General features: G+C 40.0%; 1 protein-coding gene across 1 annotated transcript in view; it reads left to right on the forward strand.

Moving 5' to 3' along the window:
- Positions 1-6,564, forward strand: part of GPR173 (G protein-coupled receptor 173) — a 30,954-nt gene extending 24,390 nt beyond the window's left edge. The window contains exon 2 of the mRNA XM_087956909.1: positions 85-6,564. Coding sequence (XP_087813035.1) covers positions 175-1,287 — 1,113 coding nt within the window. The 5' untranslated portion in view covers positions 85-174 and the 3' untranslated portion in view covers positions 1,288-6,564. The remainder of the gene's footprint in view (positions 1-84) is intronic.
- Positions 6,565-12,408: the final 5,844 nt, after the last annotated feature.

Genomic DNA, 12,408 nt, shown 5'->3' on the forward strand with positions numbered 1-12,408 from the left:
CATGGTGAGAAATAGTTACGATATGTCTATGACAACTGATTAATTCTTTCTTTTCCATATTTTTTCCTACTTTTTCCCTTACAGACAATGCCTCCCTTTAGTACCGGGGACATGGGCCATCACCAAGCGCATCGCCGCTGACCCAGGTTCCCCCTTTTCTTCCCCAGCCTAAAGATGGCCAGTGCCAATGAGACTGAAGAGGGCCATGGCTCAGCACCCAGTACAGTTTCCACTTACGCTAAGCTGCTACTCCTGGGCTTCATCATCTGCGTCAGTCTAGCAGGGAATTTGTCTCTCTCGCTGCTGGTGTTGAAAGAGCGTGGTCTCCACAAGGCCCCCTATTACTTCTTACTGGATCTGTGCCTGGCTGATGTGATCCGCTCAGCTGTTTGCTTTCCTTTTGTTCTCGTCTCCATCCGCCATGGCTCTGCTTGGACCTACAGTGTACTGAGCTGCAAGATTGTGGCCTTCATGGCTGTTCTCTTCTGTTTCCATGCTGCCTTTCTCCTCTTCTGCATCAGCGTCACTCGCTATATGGCTGTGGCTCACCACCGCTTCTATGCCAAACGTATGACTTTCTGGACGTGCATTGCTGTCATCTGCATGGTATGGACTTTGTCAGTGGCTATGGCCTTTCCACCTGTCTTTGATGTTGGGACCTACAAGTTCATTCGTGAAGAAGACCAGTGCATCTTTGAGCACCGCTACTTCAAAGCCAATGACACCCTAGGCTTCATGCTGATGCTAGCCGTGCTGATCTTTGCCACCCATGTGGTTTATATAAAGCTACTGCTCTTTGAGTACCGCCATCGTAAGATGAAGCCTGTCCAAATGGTCCCAGCTATCAGCCAGAACTGGACGTTCCATGGACCTGGAGCCACTGGACAAGCTGCAGCCAACTGGATTGCTGGCTTTGGCCGTGGTCCCATGCCCCCTACATTGTTGGGCATACGGCAGAACGCCCATGCTGCCAATCGGCGATTGCTGGGCATGGAAGAATTCAAGGCTGAGAAGAAGCTAGGCAGGATGTTCTACGTCATCACTTTGCTCTTTTTGGTGCTCTGGTCACCCTACATTGTGGCCTGCTATTGGAGGGTATTTGTCAAAGCCTGTAGCATCCCCCATCGCTACCTCTCCACAGCTGTTTGGATGAGCTTTGCCCAAGCTGCTGTCAATCCCATAGTTTGCTTTCTACTCAACAAAGACCTCAAGAAAGGCTTGATTGCCCACATTCCCTGCTGGAGGACAGAGCCTGAATTGCCCAGAGAGCCTTACTGTGTGATGTGAGGAATGCTAAAAGGTTGGCTAGAATGCACCCCACCCACGCCAACTGAATTTGTTTTTCTTTTTCCTTATACGTCACACGAGGTTTTTCTTCCCCTGCAACAGGTCATTGTCTCCCAGAGTACTTGTATCACAAACACTCTGATCTCTCTGTTGTCCAAGGGCAATTATCAAAATCATCCATTAGCTGCTATGAGACCAGAGCTGGATTCTGGTCTGTGTTCCTCTGGGGTAAATCCAGAGTCATATGCCAACAGTATTTGGTCCCTAGTAATATTCCATCAGTTCTCAGAAGAGGTGAAAAATATTCTATGCTTTCCTGGTTTTATAATCCCCAAACTCTATCAAATCATTTAAGACTGTCCCTATAAAACTCTATACCTAGCTTCTTAATACCCATTATTGCTTTGAAAGTAGGCCAGAGTTAGATTTTTGGGTTTGGTCTCCCAGAGCAAAGCCAAAACTATTCCACTTATTGGAGCAGAAATCGTTCGCATTCAGTGGTTTTGTTTGGTTTTACAGCTAGAGGGTGACAATGAAAAGGGGTCCCTATTGATGGAATGTACTTTTAAAGAAGATTAATTTTCTGATCCAGTAACTCCATCAATGAAATAAATTCCACGTGATCTCAGAATTTGTGGGGCTATTAGAGGATGGGCCAAGAGAGGGCAGAGGAAAGGAGGCAGCAGACAAAATCGTTCAAGGGAATGCCATGGAGCCAGCCATGACTTAGCTCTTTGTCTGTCGGAAGCAGTAGCCAGGGAGCTTTGGAAACTCCACCTCAGTTGCCATGGCAGCAACCAATCCAAGACCCTGTAGACCATGTCAGTTTGGAATAATGCAAGGAGGGAGAAGCATTTGGTGGGGAGAGGCCTGTAGCTGTGGTGGGGAGAAACCTTTCCCTTAAGAGTGGGGAAATGATATATCAATAGGCAAAGCAGAATGCATTCAAGGCTGCAGATAAATGTAGAGTGGCTACGTGGCAATCGTAAGGCATGATGTCAGTATCATAGTACATATTCTGTCTGCTAAGATGAAAAGCAACAAACCAGGTTTATGTATTTCTGTAGCCCCTCCCCTTACTACTTGCAAACATTCAAAACACGTGAAACATCAGTAATCCTATCCTTGCCACATATGACAAAATTTTCTGCACCTCCTGTTGAGAGATGTTTACAGTTTAAGAAGCTAACCTGCCCAAATTTAGTATCCCACATTTCAGGATTATTCCAGCAGACGAGCTATTGGTCTTTAGATTATTGATAGAAAGAGGACAAAGTGCCTCTTGAGTTAGAAAAGGCACCCTAGTTCTGCTGCTGACCACTAAAATGGAAATCAGACCTAGGAAAAAATGGGGCGGGGAGCAGTTGTAAAATAAAATAAGGGTGTGCTGGTTACAAAACTGGGGAGAAAAGGTTACACCTAATTTGTAGCAAGGGCAGTGAAAGTATAGGAATCAAAATTCCTGATTCTCTTCATCCCAAAATATGAATAGAGTTTGGGGTTTGGAACCGGAGAAAGTGTGACTGGTTGAGTTCATACTTAGTTATATGACCCACCTGCCCCATTGTTGCATTTTCTGAAGCAGGAGCTCTCCAAATTCAACCTGACCAATTCCTAGCCATATCGTTTGATCCTGCTGAGATGGACATGGTTACTGTTTGCAAATGAAATGCTCCTTATGGGATGGGATTGGGAGACATGGGCTGGGAGAAAAGATTTAGGGGGAAGGAAATGTGGGAGAGTGATTCCTGGAAGAGGCATTGTTGCCAGTATTGTGTGAGAAAGGCAAATGGGACACTTGAAGAGGGCTACATGTCAGGGAAAGAACTGGGGGAATATTAGTTCAGGAGATGGAAGAGTCAGAGCCTGGGATTGGGGGCAGGATATGGGGAACCAGATGAATTTAGTGCAGAGATTGGGTTTTCCCCCACCTTTTTCCCTCCAAAGGACTCTGATGTTTACTTTTGCCTCTGAAGAAGACTGTTCGTCTTACCCTCCAGTCCTGCCACCACAGTATGGCCTTAATCACTGGCCAGCATTACGGCCACCCCATGGAGAACCATATTTGAAAAATATGGCAGATGAACAGATGATTTCCAGAATGCTTTTTCTGGAAAGAGACATGAACAAAGTTGTTGTTGTTTTTTAAAGGGGAAATGAATAAAGAAATTGAGACTACAGCAAGGGGAGGGAGGGTTGGGTGGGGGCACAGGACAGATGGATGTGTGTCCCCTGCAATGTATGCTTCTGAATTTCTTTCCAATGGGGACGGCTTGGGATAGTGGGGTGGGGGTTTAATTCTGTGGGTGGAAATTGAGATTTGGGATAAGGATTCAGACTGATCCTACCCCACCACCATCCCTTTTGTGTCAAAAATTGTTTCCACTTCCCTTTTTTCTGGGGATTTTCTTGTTTGGTTTGGGTTTTTTAAATATACATATGAAATGCAATGAAATGCAAAATTCCTGGGTGGTTCTTTTTAATGAAAAGCAAGACCAAATATAAACAAAGAAAAACCAGATGTGAAATTCATGATCCAAGTTCCTAACATCTACTTTTAATCTAAATGGCAGTTGTGAAAGTAGGAGTTTTCTTTCCACCTAGCACCATTTCTCTGATGAAAATAGCCCCCTAACATGAAAAAACAGGTATTCACTCTTTTCACTCTTTGTAGCTAAGAGGCAAAAAGCGAGGTGGTCCTATGAGGCAAGGATTAATGTTCCATGTCCCCCAGAGTGAAGGTCCTTGTTGATTTGATCCTGGAAAAAAATTACTTTGTGTTGTTTTTAGAAACAACACATTGCCACCATTGTCAACAAAGAAGACATAAAAGTTAGGATTGTTATATGGACCGAATGTAGCAATGGACCGTGGAGCAAGGTTGAAAAAATACAAAGTACTGTACTTCTGACTTTGTTGAAAAAGTATCCTTTACAGACAGAATGAATATTTGTATGAGTTGAGTGCCCCCTGCTCTAAGTTATATACACACAACATTTCCTCTAATTTTACCTGGTCCTATACAATTCTGCTCACCAGTAAGTATTGGCAAGTTAACAGCTCTAAAATGAATTCCGAACTATATTTTGCAGTCTGAGACATGTTTTAATTAAAAAAAAAACAGTTTTGTCACTACTAACCTGTGCATCTGATTTCAGTGTTAGGGCACAAATATATGTATCAAATTATATTAATGATTTTTGCATGGATATACACTGGTAGAAGAGGAGTGTCTGCTATCTTCCCCTCACCTTATATCTAGATTCTTGGTTTGGATGACAAAATTATCACAGGGAAGATTTTAGTTCTAACTCTTATTTCATAAAAGGGAAAGGAAAAAAATCAGCAGAAGTACATTGAAAAAATATAACCATTTCAGATTAATAGGCTTAGCAAGATGAGTTCCACTATTTAATAGATCTAGCAAGATGGGCCTCTCTATTGACTCACTTCATCATCTGTCAAAGCATGCCCAAAAGTTGTTCTATTCCTCTATTCTTACAGTATGAGTAAATAGTAGTTTTGGCAAACCTCTTCGCACCTTGGCATTCACAACCATTTCCTTTCATATCTCTTTGAGCCTGATTCTCACATCACACTAGCCATTATGTAGTTGGATTGGGTTGGTTTTGAAATAATATGATGTATGAACCCAGCTTCGGCAGTTTAAACATGGTAATGATTGCCCAGGTGCGTTGTAAAGATAGATTTTTCTTAAAGCTTCTCTTGTTCTTTGAAATACATTTTGGCCCAACATCCTGCTTTAAAAAGTCTGATATCTTTAATTATGTGCCTGTTTGGAAGGAGAGAAATAACTTCGATTAAGAGTTAGAAGGAAAACTTTTGGGGTATCCAGAGATCTGGCTGCCCATCTTTAATATGTATAGATTTTTCTAGGTAAGTTATTTTACAGAGGAAAATCATAATGAAGTCCTATTCTACACATTAGAACATTTTGGATGGCATATAAATTTAATAACTAAATCAATACATTTTACCACAAAAATTGCAATAGACACAGAAGGTATATATCATAAGCTCTGAAAGGACAAACATATTTTACATTAACATGCTTTCTTGTCTTTTCTCTCACAGAGGCAGACATACTCTGCTTACCCCAATTCTGAAACTAGAATTAAAATATGCTCCGTTATGTTAGCATTCCAACTAGTTAAATCAAATTCTGCATGGTCACTAGTACAATCAGGTCTGCAAAGCCTTTTAGCATGCTTAGGCAAGATGTCTCATCCCTAGGCCTGATAAGTCTGCCAACATTGCTGCCAGATTCCGTTCCTGAAAAACTCTGCTGTTTCATATTGTCTGTGAGGATCTTTTATCTAACTTCACTTTGGCTCTCTTTGAAGCCCACTACACCCATTTAATTTTTTTTTTATAAAAAATATCCATGAGGACTTCCACACTGCCATTCTTTTCACAACGTTCCACTATTCCTGCTTTTTGTACTGGACTTGCAAAACTGAGAGCAAAGGATAAGAAATCACTGCCCACCCCTGAATTACTTATTGGAGGTCCTGGAGAAATACAAATGCCCTTACTTGCACTCTATGCAAAAGGAAGTTTTTAAAAATGTCTTTCACCCAACCCCCATTCCTGTTCTTATTTTATGTGATATTTGTCTGTTCATATGCAAAAAAATGTAAACAGTTCCTGGGGGAAGGGAAGGAACATGATGGGCTTCACACCATCTTTCTCCCTGAAAGATCTTGGGAACTGGAGAGAGGAGCTCCCACAAAGGGGGAGATGACCACCCACAAGCTCCATAGAGCTACAGCATTGGAGGGATTAGTTTTACTGCAATTTCAGAGAAACCACAGCTGAAGCAAAAATAAATTGGTTTATTGTTAAATACAGCTGCTGGCATGGATCACACACATATGAACCTGCTGAACTACACAAGATTCTTACATGGAAGCACCCAGAATCCAACTGAGATTGTGAGAAAGCAACCACTTCGACTGTGTCATTATGATAGTATATTATCAATATTATAAATCCCCCCCACAGCACCAAAAACATTGCCAACTGCTGCTCTGTGTTGAGGTGATAAGGAAATGTCCACCATATGCCCACCATATTTATGCAAGGAGTACACAACTAGTGTGGCTCCAGATCTGCATGTAATTCCACAAAGCCTTCAGCATACAGAGCTTTTCCAAAAATTTTCATGTGATATAAGGGGAAAGTTATTAAATATATTGAAAGTAATCATATGAATTGTGTTTAACTGATATTAAACTACATCAAATTTTTCTCTGACACCACAGCCTGAAAAAGTTTGTGTATCTTTGTTTTTAACTTCAGAGCTACACAATAAGGAGTGTAGCTTAGTATGATGCGGCCTTAGACTAAGAGTGGGGAGACAAGGGCTTTCCCAAGATCTCTTGCCTAAGATCAAGGAAAAATTGCATTTTCTTCCATTCCACATGAAAACATTAATGGGGTTGACATGTAAACCTTTAATCAAGAGCCCTCTGCCCCACCTAAAGGCAGTAGGCAAGCCCAGGAAATGGTGTAGGATAACATGGTATCTGCTACCTTGGGCAATCCTTTAACTCTGTAATAGCAGGCCCAGCTGTTTGGAAGTCTTAACATTGAAATACAGGTAGTCCTCAGCTTACAACCATTCATTTCGTGACTGTTCAAAGTTACAACAATATTGAAAAAGTGACATACGGACGTTTTTCAGAGTTATGACCATTGCAGCATCCCCATGGTCACACAATCAGAATTCAGATACTTGGCAACTGGTTCATATTTATGACAGTTGGAGTATCCTGGAATCATGTGATCCCTTTTGCAACCTTCAGCCAAGCTAAGTCAATGGGGAAGCCAGCTTCACCTTACAATCATGTTACCAACTTAACAACTGCTGTGATTCACTTAACAACTGTAGCAAGAAAGGTCATAAACCGGGCCAGACTCACTTAGCAAGTCTTGTTTAGCAAAGATAATTTTAGGCTCAATTGTGATTGCAAGCTGAGGACTACCTGTAAAAGGTCATATGAGAAATGTGAGGTGGAAGCACATTCTAGGGAATTCCATTCATCATAAAGAAAAGCATACAGGTATTTCTACTGAGGTCTATACAGAATCCTCAGTACATCTGGCTGTGATCTGTATAGTTTTTCACTTTCTGCCCTGTTCCTTGTTCTTCGTATACACTCGTGTTTTTAATTCATTTTTTGTTAAACTTAATAGCAAAAAAGCACAAAAAATGCCATCTGTATTTATGGATATGTGTATATTGGGACAATCACAATTAGAAAAGATGATAACTGGATGCATTCAGAATGATTTCAGGGATCACTTGACAGTAAACTTCAAATGATCTGAACGGACAAGGACCAATTTTGGCACTGCCGGCAATGCAGTTAGCCAGGAAGCCCACTACTTCCAAAGGGGAATTTTTAAAAAGCAAGTAAAAAGATTGCTGTTTTTCTCCAAGTAACCAGAGTTAATTTGCTTTATGTAGGTCATCCCAAAGACTTTTTCTCACACACTACACTAAAGGCAGTTCTCCTTTGCACAGGACAACGATCTTCCTATTCAACTATCCTTTGATCCATTAAAGTATATTTTTCTTCTGACTTTTTAGTCTTCTGAACCTGCTAATAAATGAGGGAAGGGAGTGATCATCTTACACTGAACATGGGCCAAATACAGTACCTTGAACCTATATGCTATTTTTTTTCCTACCCCTCACACCATTAACATTCTGGAAAACCTTGAAAGTTCCACATCTGGTCCTGGCAAATGGGCTTCTAGTTTCCTAGTGGTGTTATGGTGATCAATCTGATTTAATTAACCCAGGAAACCTCAACAGAAGTGTTGACTGTCTTAAGGCAGAGGTCTTCAAACTTGGTAACCTTAAGACTTGTGGATTTCAACTCCCAGAGTTGAAGTCCACAAGTCTTAAAGTTGCCAAGTTTGGGGACCCCTATCTTAAGGGAATCCAGCATGAAAAGGATAAGAAAGGGTTCCAGGATTCTTATATCCTCTCAGGCCAGGAATAAATGCTTGATACTACTGTGAAACAAATTAAGTATATCTCAAGTAGCAGATTTGGGGTGCTATTCACCATGGAGGTGTGCCATTAAGATGTTCTGCTTCAAGAGTTAAACATTTTGGACTAGCTCCCTTTGTTCTAGCATCCACCTAATGGCGCTGCCCCTCCATCTTTCCTCATTTGCTCCAAAGTAATATGGGATGTATTTTTCTGCATGAAAAATAGCAAGTTGAGAGAGTATACACTGGGAATACCAGTACATAGTTGTAAAGCTAACCAACCAATATTGGCATAAAAAAAGGGAGGTGGGGCAATAGGAAATCAGGAAGCAAGTATGATGACAGTACATAATTTCCATCTAATAATAGTATTTCCACAGAATGTGTACTAATGTTGTTTGAAAAAAATGTGATATCCTGCCTGAAATGAAAAGCACTAAATGAGTGCATCAATATCTGATTTGCTGTTATATTTTATACAAATATAATTTAATTTTTGATCAAATATGGGTTAAATTGTGGTCACTGAAAAAATATTTTCACCAACAAAGATTTAATTTAGCAATTAAAAAAAAACAGCTCAATTTTCAGATAAGGTCTTTAGTAGTATGGTTAAAATGTGAGTCTTTGTAAGGATATAGCAAGATAGTTTTGCAAAGTACAGGTAGTCCTCAACTTATGATGATAATTGAGCCCAAAATTTCTGTTGCTGAGACAGTTGTTAAGTGAGTTCTGCTCTATTATATAACCTTTCTCGCCATTAAGTTATCATTACGCAAATCACTATACTTAAGTTAGTAACACAGTTAAGTGAACCTGGCTTCCCCTTGACTTTGCTTGTCAGAAGGTCACAAAAAGGGACATTGCAATTGTCATAAATATTGCCAAAGCCTCTGAATTTTGATCACATGACTATGGGGGTGCTGCAATGGTCAAAAGTGTGAAAAATGGTAATAAATGAAAGGTGGTAAATTGAAGACTACCAGTATAGTTTTTGGAAGGCAGAGAGATTAAACAGTAATCCTCAATCCTTTGAGCAAATGAGCCCCAAATTCAAATTTTGAGAACTATTAATACAAAATGCAAAATAATACATAATATCCTGAACCACTTTGGCCGTTTTGTCTAACGTATTCCACCTAGGTCTAGGAGCAGTTAGCAGAGTAGTGCTTGAGGAATCAACAGGACAGAAGACTGAATATATGCCACCTCAACCTTTCCTCAACTCCAGTCATAATTTCCTACATGTCACTTCTTCAGGGTTCAAAAACAGATCAGTACTACTGAATTTCCTAATAGCTTTTGGCTTTCTATTTTGCAATTCTTTGCCTTGCCCCAAAACATAGCTTAAAAGACACCAGTGATTCTGAGAAGAAATGAAACAATTTTTGCTAGATGGAAAGCTTTCATTTTCAAGCCATTCCAAGTGGCAGTGTCTTAATAGCGAAAAATACTGCCTTTCAAAACATTTAAAATGGCTAAAATTATACCGATTTCAATATGAACTCCATACATTGAATACTTATAACCTGACTAGGGCATATAGAGGTTTTGTTTCAAATAATACCATACTTATTTGGTGTTTAATAATTTATATTTAGCAGATTGAAAGCTCTGTGCTCTTCATATATTATCTCAAAAAATCATCTGGGAATGAGCATAATAAATTCTGAGCTCTCTAAGGAAACAAAAGCAGTATATTGAATCTGGTCAACTGCTTTTGATTTCCACATTCTCCCTTGCCCTTCTACAATGTGTCCCAAAGAAGTGATCTTCTCAACAGGTGCATTTGTTTCAAAAGTTTTACATTACTATGAAATGAGCTGCCTCAGCAACCTGGGCTCACATTGCCATCTTGTGGACTCTGTTGCCCAAACAAATTCCTTTCTTGATTACTCCACTTTAGTTGTTAGGAAGGCAGAACTAAACCCTCAGTCTTGACCAATTCTATATGAATGCCTTTTCCAGCTTTTAAGAATTTGGTTTACTGTGCTTGTCAACATATGGATCATCCTGTTTTTATATTCTGTCATTTTCTTAATATTGATCCACTTTGGAATAGCATCATTAAGCAAATACAATGAATCATATTTAGGAGCAGCACAAGCACCCTTTAGGAGCAGCACAAGTGGATACAGACGTTCAGTGCAGCTAAGATAAACCTGCATTGTATATTTACCCTCACACACTAGACTCCCATTTTTTCCCCATTCACATTACTTTGAAAACCTGCGGAGAGTAAGGTTCACATCTTCTCTTTCAATGATCTCATTTAGAGTTGCAGAAGGGAAACTGTAGTTTTCTTTAGCTGCCCTAACAAATATATTACATTCCCTGCAGCTCAGCTGATGGCTGGTGAATGTAAGATGGAGTGGGCAAGGTTCCCTAGGACAACTGTTACAGCTCAGTTGGGCATATTGTCAGACATCCTGGGTGAACCAGACAGAAACCAAGACTAGATGAACTATCTACTTTATTGTAAGGCTACATTGACAGAATCTTGCAAGTCTGAAGGTGCAGACTTCTTCTTGCCACTGTAACTGCCTGAACAACTAGGGCAGACCCTTCTTAAGGTTCTTCCTCTGATTGTTAATCCACTGGAGGTCCTGCCTCTCTTGTTGTTTCCTAGGTAGCATCTCTTCTTCTTGTCTCCCAAGGTCATCCACATATTCCATTACACATATAAAAGCTTCACTAACCAACTGCAGAGAATTATGTGCCATTGGCAGCCAGCCATTTCTGTAAGTATACCATAAGTCAGAAACAAGAAATTATCTAATTTCAATGTGCAGTTTTCATTATGCCTTGAAATACTTTAGCTTTTATATTCATCATGAGGAAACCAGAAAGACAGCACTGGGGAAATAGTTTTAATTTTGCCTGTCCTTTCTTTGTACCTAACTTCAACTGAAACATAGCCTGGCAACCTTTTTTTTTCTACCATATTCCCATGACATTGCCTTTATCTCACTCCCAGCCCATGAGTCATCCTTTAACAAACATCCTTTAAGTAGCATTTTCTTCCTTATTCTAGCAAAAGCATCAATCAGATGTATAAAAACTGTTTGAATTTATCACCATTATGTTGGAAATCAGATGGCTGGTGATGTCTTGGGTACAAAGGCAATAATAGGATTGGCAATGAAGACAATGAATTTCATGCCATGAAATTTAAAAATGGATAACAACTCAGTGATAGGAAATAGTGTATTGTCAGCCTGCAGGTCATCCTATTCTTATTCAGCAGTACAGCAAATTCTTGCTGCTTCCTGTAGAATTCATGATGTAGATTGGTGCCCAGGGTTCCCCATTGGACTTTATGTTGGCTGTGATTTTAGGAGATTACAATCCAACAAAGCTGAATCTCCCAGGTCTGTTTTTAATGACCTTCTTGCTGGAGAGGGCACAAGCTGAAATTACAGCTTTTTGCATTTTCTAATTATCATTCTTTTCCTGAATCTAACTAAAAGTACTACCGTATTTACTACAATGGACAACCTTCAGAGCCTCCTATGTTTGCACAGTCCAAACTTCATGCCAAAAACTACAATAATTCTTGGGAGCCATTTCAGTTGGATTTCAAGCCAGGGTACAATACTGAGACATTAGTTGAAATTGTTATGACCTTTGGCGGAAACAGGATGAGGATGGTGTGTCCATCCTTGTGTTCCTTCATCTCTTGAATAATGGTGACCATAGTATCCATCTGAACTGGTTGTGTTCGGGTGGTGGGCACTTTGTTACAGTGTCTTATCTCCTTCATCAGTGGTCAGTTTTAGTACAGGGAGATTGCACCTGCATCTCCTCATGCAAGAGAGGACTCAGGGCAAGATGCTTGCTTCTTCTGTTTAACATATCTGTAAAAACACTCAGTAAAGTCATCTGAAGGTAAAGGTTCAGGATCACCAGTATATCCCTAAAGTGTTTTTTTTTCAAAAGGCAATTGAACTTCCTTAGTTTTTTCTTGAAAATGTTTTGCTTCTCATCCAAGAAACTTTCAGTTCTGACTAAATGGTGGGGACAGGAAGAATTTATATTATTTGCAGTTACCTGGTCACTAGCACGGGTTGTTTTTATATTTATATCTTGATTTGT

The sequence above is a fragment of the Notechis scutatus genome, chromosome 2 (genome assembly GCF_049901735.1).
Source record: "Notechis scutatus isolate UNSWTSFEM ecotype Mainland chromosome 2, rNotScu1.2, whole genome shotgun sequence".
Lineage (NCBI taxonomy): Eukaryota > Metazoa > Chordata > Lepidosauria > Squamata > Elapidae > Notechis > Notechis scutatus.